Source organism: Heptranchias perlo, chromosome 1, assembly GCF_035084215.1.
Source record: "Heptranchias perlo isolate sHepPer1 chromosome 1, sHepPer1.hap1, whole genome shotgun sequence".
Classification (NCBI taxonomy): Eukaryota; Metazoa; Chordata; class Chondrichthyes; order Hexanchiformes; family Hexanchidae; genus Heptranchias; species Heptranchias perlo.
This window is the reverse complement of record NC_090325.1, coordinates 182618209-182639422: the sequence shown is the minus strand read 5'-3', so window position 1 is coordinate 182639422 and position 21214 is coordinate 182618209. Positions and strand designations below refer to the sequence as shown.

Below are 21214 nucleotides of genomic sequence, written 5' to 3'. Positions count from 1 at the left end.
GTTGATTGTGGCATTCTGAGAGAACGTTACTGAGGTAACAGAATTTGACTGTGACCTCCAGATCATAACAATTCACTGTGATAAAAATTCTCCCCTCCCCCAGTTCTTTTGCCAATTATCTTAAATCTGTGTCCTCTGGTTACTGACCCTCCTGCCAGTGGACAGTTTCTCCCTATATACTCTGTCAATAAACACCTCATAATTTTGAACAGTTCTATTAAATCTCTCCTTAAGCTTCTCTGCTCTGAGGACAACAATCCCAGCTTCTCTAGTCTCTCCACATAACGTAAGTCCTTCATCCCTGATATTATTCTTGTAAATCTCCTCAGCAACCTCTCCCCAGGCATCCTTCCTAAAGTGTAGTGCCCAGAACTAGACGCAATACTCCAGCTGAGGTCTTCCCAGTGATTTATAAAGGTTTAGCGTAATTTCCTTGCTTTTTTACTCTCTGCCTTTATTTATAAAGCCAAGGATCCTGTATGCTTTTTTAGCAGCTGTATCAACTTGTCCTGCCATCTTCAAAGATTTGTGTATGTGAATGCCCAGGTGTCTCTGTTACTGCACCACTTCTAAAATTGTACCATTTAGTTTATATTGCCTCTCTTCATTCTTCCTTCCAAAATGCATCATTGCACTCTTCTCTGCATTGAATTTCATTTGCTATGTGTCTACCCATTTCACCAGTCTATCTGTCCTGAAATCTGCTGCTATCCTCCTCACTGTTTACTACATTTCTATGTTTTGTGTCATCTGCAAACTTTGAAATTATGCCTCATATACCAAAGTCCAGGTCATTAATATATATCAAAATACTGACCCCTGCTGGGGGGGGGGGGGGGCACCACTGTATACTTCCCTCCAATCTGATAAACAACCATTCACCACTACTCTCTGCTTTCCATCTCGCATCCACGCTGCCACTGCCCCTTTAATCCCATTGGCTTCAATTTTGCTGACATCTATTATGTGGCAATTCATCAAACGCCTTTTGAAAGTCCATATACACAACGTCAATTCACTTTATTTCATCGAAGAACTCAATCAAGTTTGTCAGATATAATAATAATATCCATGATACCTTTTGAACTTGGTCAATTTCCTAGCGTGCCTTCTGATTTCAGTCAAGTTTAACAAATACAGAGTTTCTAGTCCATTCTTTTAGTTTTCCTTAAAAGCTGGTATTAAAAGTCCATATTGAAAAGTCAAAAATTCCACTGCATTTTTCCATAGTCACAGCTAATGTGCACATCTTTTTATTTACACCGAACCATGTCAATCTAGACATTTGTTCATTTCCTTTGGGTAAAATCATTGCAGAGCTGTAGTGTAGTGTATCTCCTTGTTTTACTCCCTGGTCGGTGGAAACCAACCAGGGAAAGTTTGAGCTCCTGATTCATATTAATCCCCATGAGTGCCGTTCTACCGTAGCAGGAACTTGAGATTCTGATCTCTGACACCCCAATGTAGTACAGAAGCAGTGCTGCATTGTCAGAGGTACCATCATTTGGACAACGGGTTAAACAGGGCCCAGTTTGCACTTTCATGTTAAAGATTGTGTGTTACTATTTGAAGAAGAGCAGAGTCACTTGTGGTCAACATTCCTCCCTCAACCACCACCGGCAAAAACAAATTAGCTCTTCATTTATTTATTTCATTGCTGTTTGTGTTACCTTGCTGTCTGCAAAATGACTTCTGCTTATGCCTATATAATTTTTTGTACTTCATTTTAAACAAAAGCATCTCCGGTAGGTAATGCAAGTTTCTTTTTGGTTTGTACCACCTGTGACATAAAATTAGGGGTCCATTTGGTAGAAAGGAGGAAAGAAAGACAGAGTTCCATTCATATATTTAGGAATGTCTCAAAGTGCTTCAGAGATAATGAATTGTTTTGACATAGCCACATTCTATGTCTATGTCTATGCCAAAACAATTCATTATCTCTGAAGCACTTTGAGACATTCCTGAATATATGAATGGAACTCTGTCTTTCTTTCCTCCTTTCTACCAAATTTTATGTTACAGGTTGTGCAAACCAAAAAGAAACTTGCATTACCTACCGGAGATGCTTTTGTTCGGAGTGTTTTCAATGCTCTAGCAAGTTATATGCAGGATTATTCCACTGCAGGCAACTAATTTACCTTTAAATAATTAACCTTTCAATTGCAAAAATGATGTATATTAAAGGTCACCTGGGATTAGACAGAATAATAGTGTTCCTGGACTAAAATGTGTTTTTTCTTTTGAACCATTTTGCTTTTAGAAAGAGTATGAGAAGACAAAGATTCAGAGAGATCATGAGGAGAAGCTGATTGTTAGTGCATGGTATAACATGGTAAGAATACAAAAAAAATCTAAATACTGTTGATGGTGAACAAAAAAATCTAGAATTTAATGAAAGAATCTTTTATACGGTTCTAGCTCATCGCAGGAGATAACATAGGAACATAGGAAAGTGCAGGACCAGAGAAGACTCTAGTCCCTGCAGCTGGTTCTGAAAACAAATACATCTCAATTGCCTACACTGTCAAATATTTATCTAATTTTCCCTTAAATTTTACCACATGGTCTGCCTTATTGGGCAGTCCACTCCACGTTTTCATCACCCTCTGCATAAATTAGTTTAAAAACAAAACTATCTGCACTTTCCCTCTCCTAAGCTAGAGCCTGTGGTTCTAGAGTTCATGGTAATCTCAAACATAGTCAGAATTCCATTTAGCTATTCCCTTAAAAATCTTGAATAATATCTCTCATGAGTCATCTCTTCTGCAGAGTAAATAATCCTAGGCTCTTCAAACTCTCTGCATAGCTCAGATGTGTTAAGATAGGCATCAGTTTGATTACCTTTTCTGTACTGCCTCCAGTGCATAGACTAGAATTGTACACAGTCCTCCAGGTGTGGCTGTACCAGTGCCTTCAACAGACTTGTTATAATCTCCTGGGATTTATGTTCTATCCCACTGGCTGTAGATTCCAAGATCCAGTTAGCTCTCCTCACACTGGACAGTTATCAAAGTGGATTGGCAACTGGCTGCATCAGAGGAGACAAAGGGTGGTTGTGCATAGAGCTGCATCAAAGTGACGGGAAATGAATAGTGGGGTGCCCCAAGATTCAGTGCTGGGACCTTTGCTGTCAATAGTGAGCTATCTACAAAAACCCAGAGACCTCGTCTGTGCTGTCATGTAGTTTAGAACCATAGAAAAGATACAGCACAGAAGGGGGCCATTCGGCCCATCGTGTCCGCGCCAGCTCGAAGAACAACCAGGTGCCCATTCTAATCCCACCTTCCAGCACTCGGTCCATAGCCCTGCAGCTTACAGCACTTTAGGTGCAGGTCCAGGTACTTTTTAAAAGAGTTGAGGGTCCCTACCTCTACCACCAATTCGGGCAGTGAATTCCATACACCCACCACCCTCTGGGTAAAAAAGTTTTTCCTCATGTCCCCTCTAATCCTTCCGCCAATCAGCTTAAATCTATGTCCTCTAGTTCTTGAACTCTCCGCTAGGGGAAACAGGTACTACTTGTTTACTCTATCTGGGCCCCTCATAATTTTGTACACCTCAATCAAGTCACCCCTCAGCCTTCTCTGCTCCAAGGAAAACAACCCCAGCCTATCCAATCTCTCCTCGTTGCTGCAGTTTTCAAGCTCTGGCAACATTCTTGTAAATCTTCTCTGCAATCTCTCTCCAGAGCAATTACGTCCTTCCTGTAATGTGGTGCCCAGAACTGCGCACAATACTCGAGCTGTGGCCTTACCAGCGTTTTATACAGTTCCATCATTACATCCCTGCTTTTGTATTCTATACCTTGGCTATTAACGGAGAGCATTCCGTATGCCTCCTTCGCAACCTTATCTACCTGTACTGCCACCTTCCGGGACCTGTGCACATGCACTCCAAGGTGTCTCACTTCCTCTACCCCTCAATATATTTCCTTTTACTGTTTGCTCTCCCGAAGTGCATTGCCTCACACTTCTCCGGGTTGAACTCCATTTGCCACTTTTCCGCCCTCTCCACTAACCCATTGATATCTTCTTGGAGTTTACAGCTATCCTCTTCACTATCAACTTAGAACCATTTAGTTTATATTCCTACTGTCTTTCTTCCCCAGTGTCATTACCTTTCATTGGTCCACATTAAATGCCATTTGCCACTCATTCATTCACCTTCCCCACCTATCTAGGTCCCTTTGTATATGGTTTGCCTCTTATTATTTGAATTCCCCCTTCCCCAATTTAGTGTCATCTGCCAACTTCGATAACTTTGTTTCTATCTCCACCTGTAAATCATTTATGACCAGTGCAAACTTGTTCTGTGATACAGAAATTCATAACTATGAAAGGTATCATCAAATAATATTTCTAGCTATGTTGCCTATGTGTTAATATTGTATTTTCATTGAAAACACGATAGAAAGTTCTGTGCGATATTTATAATTTAAAAGAGTAGTTGACCTGTCCTCATCCCGGCACTGAAGAGGCACATTGAGCCCAAATTATGCTCCAGATGTTGAGACCAACCTATGGCTGATTTTGGTGTATTGGGCCATTGATCTGCTTTGGTCGCACCCCCATGTGCAGGCCCACCAACAGGCGGGGCCTTGTACAGGTGAACATGGGAGGAAAGTGATGCACAGCTACAGGCCTGGCCTCTGGAGAGCAACAGCCAGAAGGCCACATAGCTTGAAAATCCAGAAGGTCAGCTGTACCTGCTCCTCTTTAGCCAGCTGCCAGACCCACTCAGATTCTCTGATCTGAGGAAAGTCCAGATGCAAGCCCCACTGCCAACTACTTGGGGCAAACAATGTAAGGGAATTGAGGCAGGAGGATGGGAACGCCCCCTCTGCCTCATTTGCATGCAGACACAGGCCCTGCTCTGTCCCTAGGGAAAAGCCCCAGAAATCCTGGGGTAGCCTACAACGAGTGGAGGCCCAGCATTGAGTCTCCAACCTCTTTTTCCTGACCTTTGTGCCCAAGGAATAGGTGTTCCTTAGGGGCAAAAGACAGGAACATCAGTCTTTGTCTGCTCAACCTTTGGATTTTTGAATGGTGCCCATAATTGTAGTAAATGTAACACAAGGCTGTATTTGTTTATTTTGTTTCTCTTATTAGGGAATGGCACTTCATAAGAAAGCAGCAGAAGAAAGACTTGCCAGTACTGGTTCAGGACAGTCCTTCCTAGCTAGACAAAGACAGGCAACAAGTACACGGCGACCATACCCTGGGCACGTTCAACCAGCTACAGCAAGGTAGAAGGTACAGCCAATGGCTGCAGCACAAATCATAGTCTATAATTTAACTGAATATCTTCAGCCACTTGGAAACTTCCTTCTATTCACTGTTGAGTTTTTAAAAACTTTGCGCTATGTTTGTATTGAATGTATTGTTTATTTAGCCCATGTATGAAGATTTAAGCCACAAGTGTAATATAAAATGAACAGTGGAATAAATTTGTTGTTCCACATTCCCTCACTTGCATAATTTATTCAGCATTGGTGATCAGGAATACTTTCCTTCTCAGCTTTCAATTCGCACAACTGCATGGTTTTTAATGTATTCATTCCTTTTGATTTAAATTGCTTCATCCTAGTGCTCATTGGCATTAAAATATTTGTAAAATATGAATACACTTAACATCATTGTTCCTTAATGTAGGAGATCAACAAGTGATGGGGACGAGACAGGAAGTACATGGTCTATGATATAATCATACATGGCTTCTACCAGGCATGAGTTAGACTGGTCTCACTCTATATTCTATGTTCATATAACCTTATCGGTTTTATGTTGTGGGAAGAAATAAAGCCATCAGTACATTTTTAAGAAAAACTATAATAATTAATTTTAGTTCATGCAATGAGTTAGCAGGTTGTCCTTTTCAGCTCTGGGTCCCATGTTTTCCCTCTCTTCAAAATGAAAAAGTTGATCAAACTTCACTCAGTTCTGTGATGACATAGGTCAACAGTTCAGAACTACCAACAATTGAGATGTAAATTGGCAGAATCATCAGAGAGACTAAGAATGGTTGGGGGGTCAGGGGTGGGGGGGGTGCGTGGATACAGTTCCACTGGTGTAATAATGAGTTATCCTAAACGACATCTTGTCCCAAAGTAAAGGGAACTATTGTCAATCAATATTTGATGTTGACACTGCACTGTATACCAATAATAGAAAAGTGTCCCATTTCTTAGCACTGACATCTTTTGCATTGATATTCACTAAACAGATTTAAAGTAATAGTTAAAATGTACTTATGTCTTTAAATTAACAATGTTGGAGTTAAAGTACAAATGATTACAGTTACTTTGCTTCCCAGTAGATCATAATCCATTTACTGGTGCTTACCAGTAGGCCATCATTTTTTTTTCATATTTTTGATTTGTGTGAGTCACACTGCTAAAATTTCAAAGTAACTGTATGACAAATTATTCGAACGCTGTACTTCCTGCTAATTGTTAACTTTGTTCAATCTAAGGATTTTCCAATATGCTAACCAAACATCTAGTCATGAGTAGTATTAAAGAACCCTTTGTGCTTGTACAAACATATGAAAAAGGACAGGTAAAGAAAGACCAGTTGGTTCATCAAGCCTGTCCCGTTGTGGCATGTTGTAACTTATATGCACTGCCGACAGTTGGAAAACCACGGTCAGCACGTGCCCACATTTTCAACATGCGCTGGTAATGGCGAAGGCTCCTTGTTAACAGTGCAGATTTGTAAAATTACCCCTCAAATGTCAAAGCTATGGATATGAGAGGAGCTTTTTCTTCTCCAGATGGTATACATGTTTCACTTGATCGAAGGACTTCGTTAAAAGTGACAACAAATGAGTTTTCCCAGCTTCCCCAGATCTAATGCTTCACAAGTCTTATAACCTGTATTTACCTTCCCAAAAATTCAATGAGTTTATCAAGTAAGTAGCTTAGCCATATAATCCACAAAGGTTCCAGGTTCAATATTGGTTTGTGCTGAGTAGCTGGTCTCAGTTGGACTGGTGGTAGGGATGCTACATTTGGCTCTTGGCCTTTGGTGGTAGGGGCACTACAGTAGGCCCAGAGCCATTCAGCCAGGGTTCCCACTCCTGTTCACTATCCAGTGACTTCTTCTGGAAGTGTATATGTGCATGTCCTGCTGCTTAGCAGCCTTGAGCATGTAACCCTACATGGTATAATAGTCCTCACTAAAATTAATGAGAGAATAACTGTTATCTGACAATGAATGCAAAGCATTAATCTCAGCAAAGGTTAAGATAACACAAACAGCAAGAGTGAAGAGTTTATAACTGTCATCTAAATCCTGAAAGGACATTACAGCCTTCTAGCCCTTTTTTATATTCTATCCTAACTCTAATTTCCTTTTTCTTTTCCTCTCCTCTCCAAAGTCCTTCAAACGTATCATTGCAAACAAGCTCCATGACAACCTCCTTCACTCCCTATACCAATCCCTTCAAGTCTGGTTTCAGCCCTGCCCACAGTGCTGAACCTGCCCTAGTCATAACTGCCAATGATCATAGTGTGCAATGTTTCTTTGTTAGCTTCTCTGCAGCATTTGGTACAGTTGACTGTCTATCTTCATCCACCATCTTTGCTTTCTGATCTACCTGTGTAGCACTGCCCTTACTTGGTTCTACTTCTCCCTGTAACAACATAGCCAGGATATCTACAATGGCTTCTCCTTCTGCCACCCCACAGTCACCTCGGGTATGGCCCAATGTTCCATCCTTGGCTCTTTTTTCCCTATCCACATGCTACCCCTCAGCAACATAATCCATAGGCACGGTGTCGGCTTCCATATGTATGCTGAAAACACTCTGCTGTACCATCATCCACAACTCCATGACTGTCACTGTGCGATCCAGGCAAGTTGTGGATGAACAAATTTTCTCCAACTTAACATCGATTAGATTGAAGCTGTTTTGTTCAGTTCTCGCCAAAAACTCTTTACACTAGACTAACATCCCACTTAAATTATAACTTATCCAAAACTCTGTTGCTTGCATCCTATTCTGCACTGTGTCTCTCCCTTTCACCTTGCCTATGCCTCAACTCACTGAATTCAAAGTCCTTGTTCCTCATTTAGAAATGACCTCCACAACCTGCACCAGTCATACATACCAACCTCCATCCTCTGCTCTTCTGATTCCTACCTTATTTGCAGCCCCTCCCTCCTAACTTTCAATGGCAGTGTCTTCATCTATCTAGGACTAGTACTCTGGAACTCTATCCCTAAATTCCTCCCCCTTGGTACCTTTCCCCCCTCCTTCAAAAGCCTCCTCAAAACCTACCTCATTGGTTACTTCTTTGGTCACCTCTCAACTGTTCTTCCATCATTGCTCTATGTCAGCATTCACCTCTGAAGCACTTTGGGACTGTTATTGTTCAATGTCAATGATCAATGGAGGCAGCTTATTCCATTTTCATTTTTGAAGCCACTGGCAGGTGTCATGGCTGACGGAAAGGGTCAGGCTGCTCCATATGACTAAACTATCCTCCTACTGAACGATTAACAATTGTGATGTAACCACTGGGAGATCAGTAAATGATCTACAGTTGATTAATGCATCAATCAGTGTGGGCTAGTTTATTATATAGAGAATAATTGAAACCTGGTTCAAGTTCCACAATAAACTAAGGGTGAAGATTACTGCCTTGAAATTATAATCCCTTGTTTATGTTGTGTTGTGCAGCATCATGCTGCCTGTCCCTTAGGTGCGATAACTTTCACAATAGACTTAATGATCCTGACATCATTGCTGCACATTGAGAAACAATTCGCAGTTGATTTCCCCTAAGAGTCTATATACGATACAGTTTAAAATATATTTTATAGTACACTTGTGGTATAAACAAAATATGCTATATGAAAAAAACATAAAAGGAAAAGTAAAATTAAGGAAACTATACATGAGTGAATAAGAAAACCTGTTTATTACATTATGTTACATTCAAGGAGCCCTGAAATACATGGAGGATGAATTTCCATGGGGATTCTCCCGCATGTCCGTTGTAACAATGTTTCCATGGTTTCTGCGTTTTTCTTGCCGAAATTACAGTGCGGAAGTGAGAGAAACCCAATGTAAATTCGCCCCCATGGGGTCTTGATTTATTTTTGTAAACTTTTTGAAGAGTGCAATAGCAATTTTGCACCAAAATAAATTTACTATTTTTTTTTTTAAAGTTCATTTCATAAATCCATTGAAATGAAATATGTTTGGTTCTGTAAGTTTCTGGAATTCTACACTCTAACATTTGTCAGAGATATGAAGAACACTATTTTGAAGATGGATAAAAGTTTTTTTAAATTGGATTTTCAGCACTAAGGGTAAAATGCAATACGTAACAAATGTCCTGCAATGTGATTAAAATTATCCTGCTATTCATTTAGATTATCATTTATATTACACAAAATATGCAACCTTTTCTTTCATAACTCCTATAGAAATAAGCTGCATTATAGAACTGATAGTAAATATATACAGAATTTCTTTAAAAGTATGGAGCCGAGTTTCCGCATGATTTCCCAGATAACAGTGGAATCTGGGCACAATGATATGAAATAACGTAAAAGACCGAGGAATTTTAAGCGTGAGTTGCGCCCATAAACATTTTACACCCGAGTGAGCACCCGTGACTTTTTACACTGGTTCAAAAGTCCATTCACCCGAAGCAGTCCCCGCCCACAAAACTGGCCATGCCCCATGTTGAGTTTCCGCCGACTGCGCCCGTTCGGGGGTGTTCATCAAATTCTCGGGCGCACTGGCACCCGTGGTCGCATTAATCCAACATTAACCATCTGTACCTGCAGTGACCAGCAGTGAATTGAAGCCTGATCCTGTTGTGCTTCTCCTGCTGCTGCTATAATTACTTTGACTGAATTTAGACTAAACTGAATTTAATCACAGGTGTGTCCTGCTCTGCTGTGTGGCTTCAGTTGACTGGTCACAGGTCTTATGTACCAAGGGCAGATCAAAGCAGTCAATTGAAGCCAACTAAAAAGTAAAATGAAGAGCATTAAATCACTGTTGAAGAATGGTTCATCTCCTGGCAATCCTACTCCCTTACGGTGCTGGAGATTGCCCCTGTTCCAGTCACAAATCAGTTACAATCGATTATGCTGCTTGATTGCGCTGATTTGTGGGAGATTTTATGTTCGGGCTTATGTTAATGAGTTTGTGCGGAAACTGAGCATAAGTTCACCTCTGAAAAACTGGGGCAGTGTCCAGCACATTTTGTTGATTGCGCCTCTAGCGGAAACTCCATGCCCATGTCTTTAAATCACACGTTTACACTCCAGTGTTTATGGCTGCAGCAAACATACATGCAAATAATACAAGGAACAGTATTCAAACTTCCATCAAACTTGTCTAAAAACAAATTAGTGTGTAAATTTTAGATATTTAGGCTATAATATTTTTATGGAAGGTTGGAGTTCCTGCCCCTCCCTGTCTCGCTGTCCCTCTCCCCTCTTGCTTTTCTTCTCCTACTCCCTTGCCTCTTTCCTCTTCTCCCTCATATTAATCAACGTTTGAAACATTAACATTTTCTATATTAGTTTTTCAGCTATCAGCATTTTCTATCACGAGAAAAGGCCAGTCAGCCCATCAAATCTGTTCTTTCTGGGACAGCAACACTCTCATCACAGCATCCAGCTCTATTTGGAACAAAGCTAATGTTGCCTTTTCTACCTGCCTGGCAGATTATTTCAAACATTTATCACTCTTTGAGTAAAGTACTTCTCCCTCATCCGTTTTAAATTTATTTTTCACTCATTTCCACTTATCTGCTGCTTTCCTTCCTCTTTAGGTAGCAATATGAGTTAATCTTCCTGTGCTATTTATTATTTTAGATCATAAAGCCTCAGCTTTTCTTGTTTTTCCTTGGGATCAGTCCTGTTTCTGTTGTATCCTTTCCAACATAAATATATCTCTTTTTGTGCTGCGCTGCTGAGAACTGAATACAGTCACTTAAATATAAACACAGAAAATGCTGGAAATACTCAGTCGGTTAGGCAGCATCTGTGGAGAGAGAAACTGAGTTAATGTTTCAGGTCGATGACCTTTCATCAGAACAGTTCAGATTTCCAGCATCTGCAGTATTTTGCTTTTGTTTTACAGTAATGTAAATTGTGGGCCCACCAGTGCATTGGAAATCTTTATAGTAACTTTCACGGGTTTCCACTATTCTTTTAAAACAGGATATGTGTTTGGTTACATTGGAAGTGATGTGTCTACAGTTACTTTTATGACCATGTATGTTGGGGTTCTGGTGTTAACGCTTTAAAAACCGAAGCAGTAGGAAATATATATTGGGGTAATTCACAAATATCTCTGCTAATTCAATTGCAGTCATTTTATACTTGTGCGCCACATTTTTGACCTGTACATTGATCAAAAACAAGTCTTAACTCCTTTTGCAAATCTTAATCTTGGTTTCCGTCTCTACTGCTCTATGTTACTGTCAGCATCAAATTTGATCCACTTAGTTAGTTACCTTTGGTACTTGGATCATTTATACAGATGGATTTAAAAGCTGGCCCCTGTAGGTTCCTCACTTAAAACCTCATCTCAATCTGACAATACACCTCTTACAACTATTCTGTTTCCTTTTTAGCCAGTTTCTTGCCTGGACCCTTGTTCTATCCTGGATTCTTGTGGCTTTTAGTTTAATTATATAGGAAAGTACAGGACCAGAAAAGACTACAGTCCATCTAGCTGATCCCAAAAACAAATTAGAAGTCTTTGTCAAAATTTTTATCTAATTTGTAACATACTCAAAGGCGCTCAGAGATTTGTCTGGCAGGCACACCCTTTCTAAATCCACGCTAGCAGTTTCTTATGAAGCTATTGCTTTACAGATTCTCCTCTAGCCTACCCCTCAAAATAGATTCCACTTATTAATCATATGTTCAAAAATTGGTACTTGGTCTGAATGATTCAAGTAGCATTTGATATGAGACAGTAAATAGAAATTGTTTGATGACAATGTATGTTGGGGTTCTGGTCTTAGCGCTTTAAAAACTGAAGCAGTAGGAAATATATATTGGGGTAATTTACAAATATTGACCTACTGTGCTTCTACCAAACAATCCAGAATGGATACCCAGAATAAGAACTTCAGAAAAGTGAGGGTGAGAAGCCACTCAGCTCATCAAAGCTCATTTTTCTGGTTCATTAACATCACATTCAATTGTACTGGGAATGAATTGGGTACATAATATAAGGCATATCAGTGTAATCTGATTACTGCTTTACATTGCCACCAGTTTGTAAAATTGAGGTGAGAGGCTGTGACAAGGTGCACAGATTTGAAGAAAGAGATTCTAAGATTATAAAGACCTATTTCTGCTTAAATTATATACTTGACTGCATTAATAGTTTGACAGTGAAAAAACTGGTCTGATTGTCGGTTTAGATACATGCTTTCCTTGCTTACACTAAATAATAGGTTCTATGAAAGTAATGTCATGCTCAAAAACAGATTAAGTAAAAAGAATTCTATGTACTTTTTGAGCAGTTAAGATATGGATCTCCTATTCCTGAGGCAAATGTATAGAAAGATTTACTGTGCATTATTTCTTTGTATGACTAAAGTATGTGAAGATATTTGATGCTTTCAAGACATGCATTAAATCGTTGTTTTATTTTACAATATATTTAGATAAATTGCAAATTCCAATATTGCTGTATCTCTGCAAACAATATTAATATATGAGCTTCCAACACTTGCTGCACAATGGCTTGGGTAGAGAAAATATGAATGTGACAATTTACCATAAATGAATTAACATTTGCATTATGAAAACAATGGGTTAGTTCTGAATGTTGTTAGTGCCCTTAATGATCATCAATAGGTTTGTCATTCAAACAAAGTTATCCTTCATTTATCAGTCACTGTTGTTGCTAATGCAGGTTACATTACTCTGTCAGTAGTAATTCTCATGTAGCATCTGGTTTGGAAAATAAAGTTTTGACATTCATTTTTTAAACTATTAATGATGACTATTCAGACAGCATATTAATGCCAAAGAATATGATAACAAGTATGATGAGATAGTGTACATTGCAATAATTTATGTTATAGTTATAGTCTATCTTAAATGTTATGTTAACTGTTATGTTTATCTAAGGTAACCATGCCTCGTACCAATGGTTACCAAACTTGGTTACAATAACCCCTCCCAGTAGACACTATGTAAAAGGCATATAAATTAATGTATTTCTAAGTTATTTGGTTCTTTTGCCTTTATTAATGTGTGTTTTTGTTCTTCATTTGCAGTGATATGATTGCATGATCTGCAGCATGGCTTTCCAGCACTGGCTATTCATTTGCATGACTTTGAGTTTGGATGCATAATCTATTAACCTGCTGCTGTTTCAGTTTTCTAACCTGCCTATACAACAGATGTAATGGTCCAGGTCCTCTATCTATTCTGTAAGTTTGGACGTATCACTAGACAGAACTGGGAATCACTGGCTTAGCACACTGCCCTTCTTTGGAATCTGGTGTTAATCTAACAAAGATTGATGAATAGTGGTCTTATCTCTCTGCTAGCAATTGAAATGAGTTTGTTATGCTGAATCTAGTTCCAAGTGGGTGTTGGTCCATGGTGCACAACTGCCCATTGTTTGACACTGAATTGGCAATCTAAGATGCCGTAAGGATGACTGGGGTGAAAAATAGAATATTTCAAACTGATGCAGTAGTGGGGTGCCATTCTAAGATTGGGCAAAATAGAACAAGATTTTCTGTACCTTATCTAGGATTGCTTGATGCATATGCTGGCTGTCCAAAGTGGAACCATGATTCCACCAGCACTGATATTGCCCACCTTGAGCACAAAAAACTCATAACTTATTTTCTATAATGCATGTACCTCTGGTACCATTTTGTGCCACTTGTAAAGCAGTTATTCATGTTAAATTTTAAGTATGGGCTCTCCATGATAAAGCTCATTTAGATTTACAACTAAAAAACTTGGAGAACATCAAGCTCCTCAATTCTTGCACTAATGACAGAGTGGCTCTAATGCTTTATCATTTTCTTTTTAACAATAGCCGGGTTTTGGTTTTTCTTTCCCTGTTTTTTGTTAGTATTATAACATGTTCCTGTTTACTATCCAGTAATAAGCTATTAACTTTCTGCTTTGACTTACTTTGTTCTGCAAATGGAAAGAAAAGCCACAAAGTGCAAGATTTTAGGCTTTGCACAGTAACATAGTATTATTGTATTTATTTTCCTTTTGTATTTTGACATGTAGTATTTCGGGACATAAAGCTTTTGAGGATTAAGGAAAAGCTGTTTCCCTTTGTGTCCCAAAACACATTAAAATTATTACAGGGTTCATTATGTACTTGTTTTTGTCACTATGTTCTCTGCTTTGATCCCACTGTGTAACTGCCAATCTACATGCTGCTTATAAATTATGTACATATAATAAACCAACAGAACTGGGTTATCTGTGTTCAGGAAATGTTCACAAAGTGAACAATAAGTTTCACAGTATCTTTCCGTAATGTATCTTTGACCTGAATGCTTCATATGCTGCAAAAAATGTACAGTTCATATATTGTAAATAAAAGCCTGTCGAGAGTTCAGAAAAGTGGTAATTTTGTTCAAGTGCTGTCACCATAATGTTACCATTGATACTAACTCAATCCTAGAACTGTAGGAAGCAAAGTAAATAAGTTAGCAGTATTACGGTATAACAATTAACATTCACTAAGGCAAGTCAGCAACATTCATGTTAATTAGATTAGTTGCAGGGGAGAAATTAACAGCTTCATTTGTCGTCCTCCACAAACTGCTGGAATTTGGCTGACTTTGGTCATTGTTCTGGGAAGACTCTGTAAAGGGACGACCTCCATTTGAGCCATTTTTGATGTTGGAGGTGTCTTGTACACGTCTGATCATCATTGGAGGGATAAATGCAGTGTCAGATCCTGACTGCACTAGCATCATCAAAAGATGGCAGTTGGGTATTCTGTTTGGTGTCAACCCACTATATATAGAATAGTCCAGCCGATATCCAGGTGAAAGAGATTCTTAAACCCATACCCATGTATCTGATCTGCAATTTGTGGTTGTTGTAGGGAAAACACCCTATGAACTACCTTGAATGTGCCCTCAAAATGGAGTCAGCAGTCAGACTGAACTTTAGGAAACTGAAAAAGCTAATGCTAATTAAAAGCATGAATGCTTGCTTATGTGAAGCAAAGAATTCCTTACAAAAACGATGAGGCCGAAGCAATCAATGCCACATTCTTAGAGATAGTGGGCCCGATATTAGCAGGGCAGCGTGGGAATCGCAGGCTAATTGGAGCCGCTTACCTGTGCTTCCGGGTTTCCCGTTGGTAAGCTGTGCGGCGGGCGGACTGCACACCCGCATCATAGGCTGGCAGCTGGAGGAGCCCTATTTAAAGGGGCAGTCCTCCACTGACTGATGCTGCAGAAAATAGGAAAAATTACAGCATGGAGCAGCCCAGGGGGAAGGCTGCTCCCAGGTTTAATGATGCCTCACTCCAGGTATTATTGGATGGGGTGAGAAGGAGGGGGAGGACAGAGATCTTCTCCCCGGCAGGCGGGAGGAAGCGGCCTGCCTCTGCCACCATGAAGGCCTGGCTCGAGGTGGCAGAGGAGGTCACCTGCACCACCAACATATTGCGCACCTGCATACAGTGCAGGAGGCGCTCCAATGACCTAAGTAGGTCAGCCGAAGTGAGTACACTTACTCATTCCCCTACACTCCGTCTGCCATATAACCACCCTCACCCCACATCTTCTGCACTGCCAACACTACTCTACCACATCACTCCTCACACCCACTCAAAGCTCATCATCTTACCTGCCCTTACTCATCTTGCCAGTACTCATCCCGCCACTACCACTCAACCCAATCCTCATACAGTCTCATGGCTCTATCTCATACTCACCGTCTCATGCATCTCTTTCACGGTCAGCCTCACTCAACCTGCCACTACCTGTGCTGAGCCACAGGGCATGCATCACATACGTTTGCCTTGCGCAAGGCAAACGTGTCGTGAGCATGAAGGGGATGCACAAGGGTGTTTGAGGGTTTGTCATGGTTTTTACCTATATTTAATTTCTGATCAATTCTCATAACATATATTGTCACCACTACTGCCACATCTTTGCGAATCTGGTCTGGTTTGTGCAATAATGCACTTTCCTGAGGAGCACTATGAAGACCCACAACTGATGCTACCCATTGTGTCACTGCAGAATGGGTGTAGGTGTATTTGCAGAGCTCTTTTGTGCAGACGACTGAGATGTCGGCGATGTCGAAGGATGCGGAGGAGAAGTTGTTGAGGGCAGTGGTGACTTTGACAGCGACAGGTAAGAAGATGGTGCTCGGGCCAGCCGGGAGCAGCTTGGCATGAAGAAGGCTGCAGATGTCCACGACTACATGTCGAGTGACTCTGAGCCTCCGTGTGCACTGCTGCTCAGAGGTCCAGGAAGCTGAGCCTCAGTCTGTGGACCCTGTGGCGAGGGTAATGCCTTCTGCAACGCATCTCTCTCTGCCATTGCCCTCCCTCCTGCTGTGCAGGTGGATGTGTCACAGCACTGTGTTGTGGGGCTCCACTTGTCAGAAGTGAACGGCGAGGCTGGTGATGCTGTTCGTCCTCCGAGGAGGTCATAACTGCAGCTACGGCGGCCCCTATCTGGAAGATGTACATTTGAGGGGGTCTGCAAGGTAGGTACATGTGTCTGGACACCGGGGTAAGTGTGCAAGTTTGTGAATTTGATTGTTAGGAGGAGGGTGGTGGAGGCCAAACTTTGTCCAAAGTGACAGAGTGGCCTCCTGCAATGAGTAAGGGTCTCCCCCACCACCTGTCAAATGGACCTTTGCAGCTGCCACAGGCTGATGGCTGCAACACGTCCATTTGAACTGGGAGTGTTTCCCCCAGTATGGCAAACAGTCCCAGTTGTTTGCAAAATCCCACCCCTCCTAAAATATCATGTTAATCAGGTCTCTAAACAACCTGAAATACCTAAATAAATACCTTAAGTAGCACCCCGCGGGCGTCCCACATGCGGGGGCTGCGCGCGCATGTCAGTGCGTCACCGGGGAACCCGGAAGTGGGTGGGTTGGAGCCGGGCTCCAGACCCGCCCCAGGAATCCCTGATTTTCACAGCCCCCCTCGCCACGAACGCACCCAATTGGGGGTGTGAAAATCGAGCCCAGTGTGTTTGAAAATATAAATTAGTCACATCTGAAAATTTGTAGGTTGTTGAAAAGAAAACTGAGAAGATGGATGAGTGAAATTGCCACCTGACCTGGTTGGATTCTGATGATTCAATAACCTGAAACCAACATGGGTATTAATATAGCTATTTGAGGTGCTTGACTCCTAAAGCAGTGAACTCTAATATATGTCACTCAGATTGGCTAATGACAAAATTGAAGTTTCAATGAGAATCACAGATATCTAACATTTTGCTTTACTAAAAATTATGCCATTTTTAAATTAAGTTTTAAGCTTTATGTAGTGATAAGTATTACAGCGTCACAATTCTTTATCTCCTATATGTATTTAGAAGGGTGTCTTTGTAAAAGGCAGAAAGTGCATCTCTAGGGCAGTTAGCTCTCATCCTCTAAAAGGACAGGAGCGACAGAGGTCACAGTTTTAAAAAAAAAATTACAGCTGTATCACTTAGATGTGTAAGTTTCCTCAAGGTCAAGAAGTGAAACTTAGGCCAGTTACTCCAAATACAGCATGTAAGGTGAAGTTATCCAGGAGCAGAGGATCCAAGAGGAAACTGATATCACCTCTACCATCAGAGCTTTATCACTGACTTCTCAAGGCTAACACCATTATCCCAGAGGAAGGCTGGGCAACCAGCTCCATTACACCAACTCAAGCGTAACGTCTTAAATTCTGGAAACATTGCTAACTATGAGCATGTAGACTGGCTAGCTAATGCTGTTAACTTCTCAGCTATCTAAAAGAGTCTAATTATAAATTTGTATCAATCTGACACTAATTTTAAGTGGTAATTTATAATCAAACCAGTTAAAGCTGAATTATTTTGTTTTATGTTCCAAGTACTTTATGTACCTCCCCACAAAAGGAAGGTATCTCTCACTAATGGAAAGGAGTGAGAAAATAGCTGTAGTCAGAACCCAACCAAAATGTTCATGCTTTTTGATCACTGCAATGTGTTAAATAGTTTTTGACTTATAGTAGTATTCATTATACTGCAGGCTGTGTGGTCCTTTGCTTAGATCAGATCAGATCTTGTCGTGTGTTTCCCTCAAATTAGTACTTATCTTTGGAAAATTAAATGTTTTTGAATATAAGGGAACTAATGATCCAGCTACAGGTTCCTTTTTAAGATGAGTCTTTAAAGATATGGGCCAACTTATGGAAACCTTAAATCGATAAGTGAGTCCCATTAACTTGTCTTACTGGAACATGCTGCTGAAAGTGGCCAGATAGGCCTTTTAATGCTCACCATCTGGTCATGTCTTTTCAAACATTACAATTCACACTGGTCGTGGGAGGCTGGGTGCATTCATGCATTTGTGGGCACGTGAGGAAAAGAGAAAAGTTCTAAAATCATGACAGTAATTTTTTGGAAAAGTCACTTTATTAACTTGCTTTAAAAATAGATCATGTAATTTCTGTGCCTTACCGAGTAGACGCTTCCAAGAACAGATATTAAAACAAAATAAAAATCTTAATATATATTAAGTCCACCATTCATAGTCAATTCACAGCAAATCTAGTCCATTTTAGCATATTGTCTGAAAACAAATCTGTTTAGTGTACCTGTCTAAAATTCTTCAGTTTATTTAAAAGTACATAGGATCATCTAGGACCCAACAAGGTCATTGTGGTTCATCTGCCAGCCCATGACTAGAAAATATATCCCATCCCACCTCTCAATCAAATCTTTCTCCATGTACTTATCCAACTCTTTCAACTTTGCTGATATAATCAGCTCCCATTTCCTCCCTTGGCAGCCCATTCTGTACATTCAGCACCTGCTGCATAAAGTAGTTACATCTAAACCCTCAAGTTTGAGGCAATGACCCTTGTTATAGAATTTTATTTCTCCAGCCTTTCCGCCAATCTTTCACTGAAGTTATGATGAACGGATCGGGAGAACGCCTATGGAAATTCAACCCTATTGCTGTTTATCTTGTTTAGGATCTTGAATACTTTAAAATCATCTGAGCTTTCCTTTCTTGAGTCTAAACATTAACGGTTTCTGCAGCCTCTTCATAACTCACATGCTTAAGCCCAGCGATCAATTTAGTTGCCCATTGCTGCATGCTTTGATGCCTTTCTCATATTATGGTGACTAGAATTATACACACTGCACAACCTCTCAATCATATCCCAAGTCATTTACTTACTATAATGTAGTTTGAAGAAACCAAATTTGCAATGTAATACCAAAGTATAAGCTCAAGTATGAGTCCAGATATACAGCAAGATGAGCTTCATGGCATTACTGTTAATCTAACAAAGTTCATGCCTTCAAAAAAGAATTGTACAAGTTTAATTTAGTGTTGAATACAATCTGTAAAGTTAACAGAAGCAATAAAGACCTATTAAAATAGCAATGACTGACTGATTTGGGGTAGGACTGTATAGTTCAAATTCATTTGGTAAAACTAATGAAAGTATTTTTAATGTTCCTGAAAACAGATTCCTTAAAAAGTAATAGATGACATGTAATATTCCTTATTCAAACTCCAAGGTAATGAAGAGGCACAAATCTAAGGTGCTCGTCAAATTAATTAGAGAGATTACAAAAAATGTCTTCACACAGAGCATACTTAGTACGTGGAACTCTGCCACGCTGTTGTCAAAGCAGAGTCCGTAATTCTTTTTAAAAATTGGATAGCTGCTTGAAAAAGAGGAATACTGAAGGGTGTAGGAAGCAAACAGGAGAGTAGGATTAAACTAGGTGGCTCATATGAAAAAAAAACACCTGCATAGACTTGAGTCGAATGTTCCCGCACAGAAGCAGACCATTCTATAATTTTATGGAGGTGAAACCGGTCTTTGACAGTAGCGCAAAATGGGTGATAGCGAATCGGCAGCCTTTTTAAAAAAATTCATTCATGGGATGTGGGCGTCGCTGGCAAGGCCAGCATTTATTGCCCATCCCTAATTGCCCTTGAGCAGGTGTTCTTCAGAAGCCTGTCTTACACCGACTTAGAAATGAAAAGCGGGCGGAGTGTAAAACAGGCGGCCGATTCACGATTTCCTATTTCGACCTCCTGCCCAAGACAAATTTCAGTCCCTATGATTCCCCCCCCAGAACATTTGCAAATTATAAAACAGCAGAAAAGAAAGTTATGTGATGTAGATCTTCACACTCATTCCATCAATTTTCCTTTACAAAAATTAAGTTACATTACAAATTTTGAAAACTTGTACAAATACATCGATGTGAATCAATTACAATACTCAATTTTATTAAGATTAGGTTTTTATCATCCGTTTCTGATCCATTGCTGTGAACATGACACAGGCTGCTGCTGTTACAAATGTATGCATACCTTCATAAAGTAATTTTGGAGAGAAAACACTCCAGACAAATAAATGATAGCGTAGCGAGGTAACCAGAATAATATAAACTGAAGCTGGAATTGCTCGTAACAGAACAAAACAGTAACAGCTGTGTCCCACTGCTGCAGAAGAATACCTGTCACAAAAAGTATTACAGTGTGAATGCTCAACGTCTGAAGCAGAACATTAACAAGAATAAATGACACAGCTGTTCAAAACTTAAACTTGCTCAGCACATTTAGTATGAGATTAAGTAAAGCTGTACCCTGCTTTATAATAAGCATTTGTTTTCCTTTACGGTCAAGAACTTGAATACAAACAGGAACAAAATAATGGAAAGCAACCTTAATACTAACAGGAATAAGGTAACAGAAACACAGAAGTTCCTATTCTATAATTGGACATCTTCAACTTGTTCTTTGAAAAGTAAAGAAATAGTCAGCCTTGCACAAGGGTGTCACATGCCAAGAAACCATTAGCACAAAGGGGAAGCACATAGCAAATTACAAAGCATACAATGAATGAAACACATATCCTACACTTGATTTGCATATTATGCTGAGTACTTACGTGAAATTGTTTAGAATTAAACAGCCAAAAGATTTTATTCATTCTCAGGATGTGGGTATTGCTGGCAAGGCTGGCATTTATTGCCCATCTCCAGTTGCCCTGA

At 40.1% G+C, this 21214-nt stretch overlaps 2 protein-coding genes across 5 annotated transcripts in view; one reads left to right on the top strand and one right to left on the bottom strand.

Annotated features, from left to right (window-relative positions):
• The window catches only part of hook3 (hook microtubule-tethering protein 3), a 106678-nt gene extending 92084 nt beyond the window's left edge, over window positions 1-14594 (top strand). Inside the window, exons 21-23 of one of the 2 annotated variants that reach the window (XM_067994353.1) lie at window positions 2261-2332; window positions 5109-5245; window positions 13271-14594. In XM_067994353.1, the coding sequence (XP_067850454.1) occupies window positions 2261-2332; window positions 5109-5245; window positions 13271-13286 (225 nt within the window). In that variant the 3' untranslated portion in view covers window positions 13287-14594. Of the gene's footprint in view, window positions 1-2260; window positions 2333-5108; window positions 6022-13270 lie in introns of those variants that run through there. The other variant, XM_067994354.1, reaches the window with a different exon arrangement.
• The window catches only part of pigg (phosphatidylinositol glycan anchor biosynthesis class G (EMM blood group)), a 76659-nt gene that overhangs the window by 18704 nt on the left and 36741 nt on the right, over window positions 1-21214 (bottom strand). The window contains exon 13 of one of the 3 annotated variants that reach the window (XM_067994350.1): window positions 18586-20677. The exons of the other annotated variants lie outside the window; for them this stretch is intronic. Coding sequence (XP_067850451.1) covers window positions 20455-20677 — 223 coding nt within the window. The 3' untranslated portion in view covers window positions 18586-20454. Of the gene's footprint in view, window positions 1-18585; window positions 20678-21214 lie in introns of those variants that run through there. 3 annotated transcript variants of the gene reach the window in all.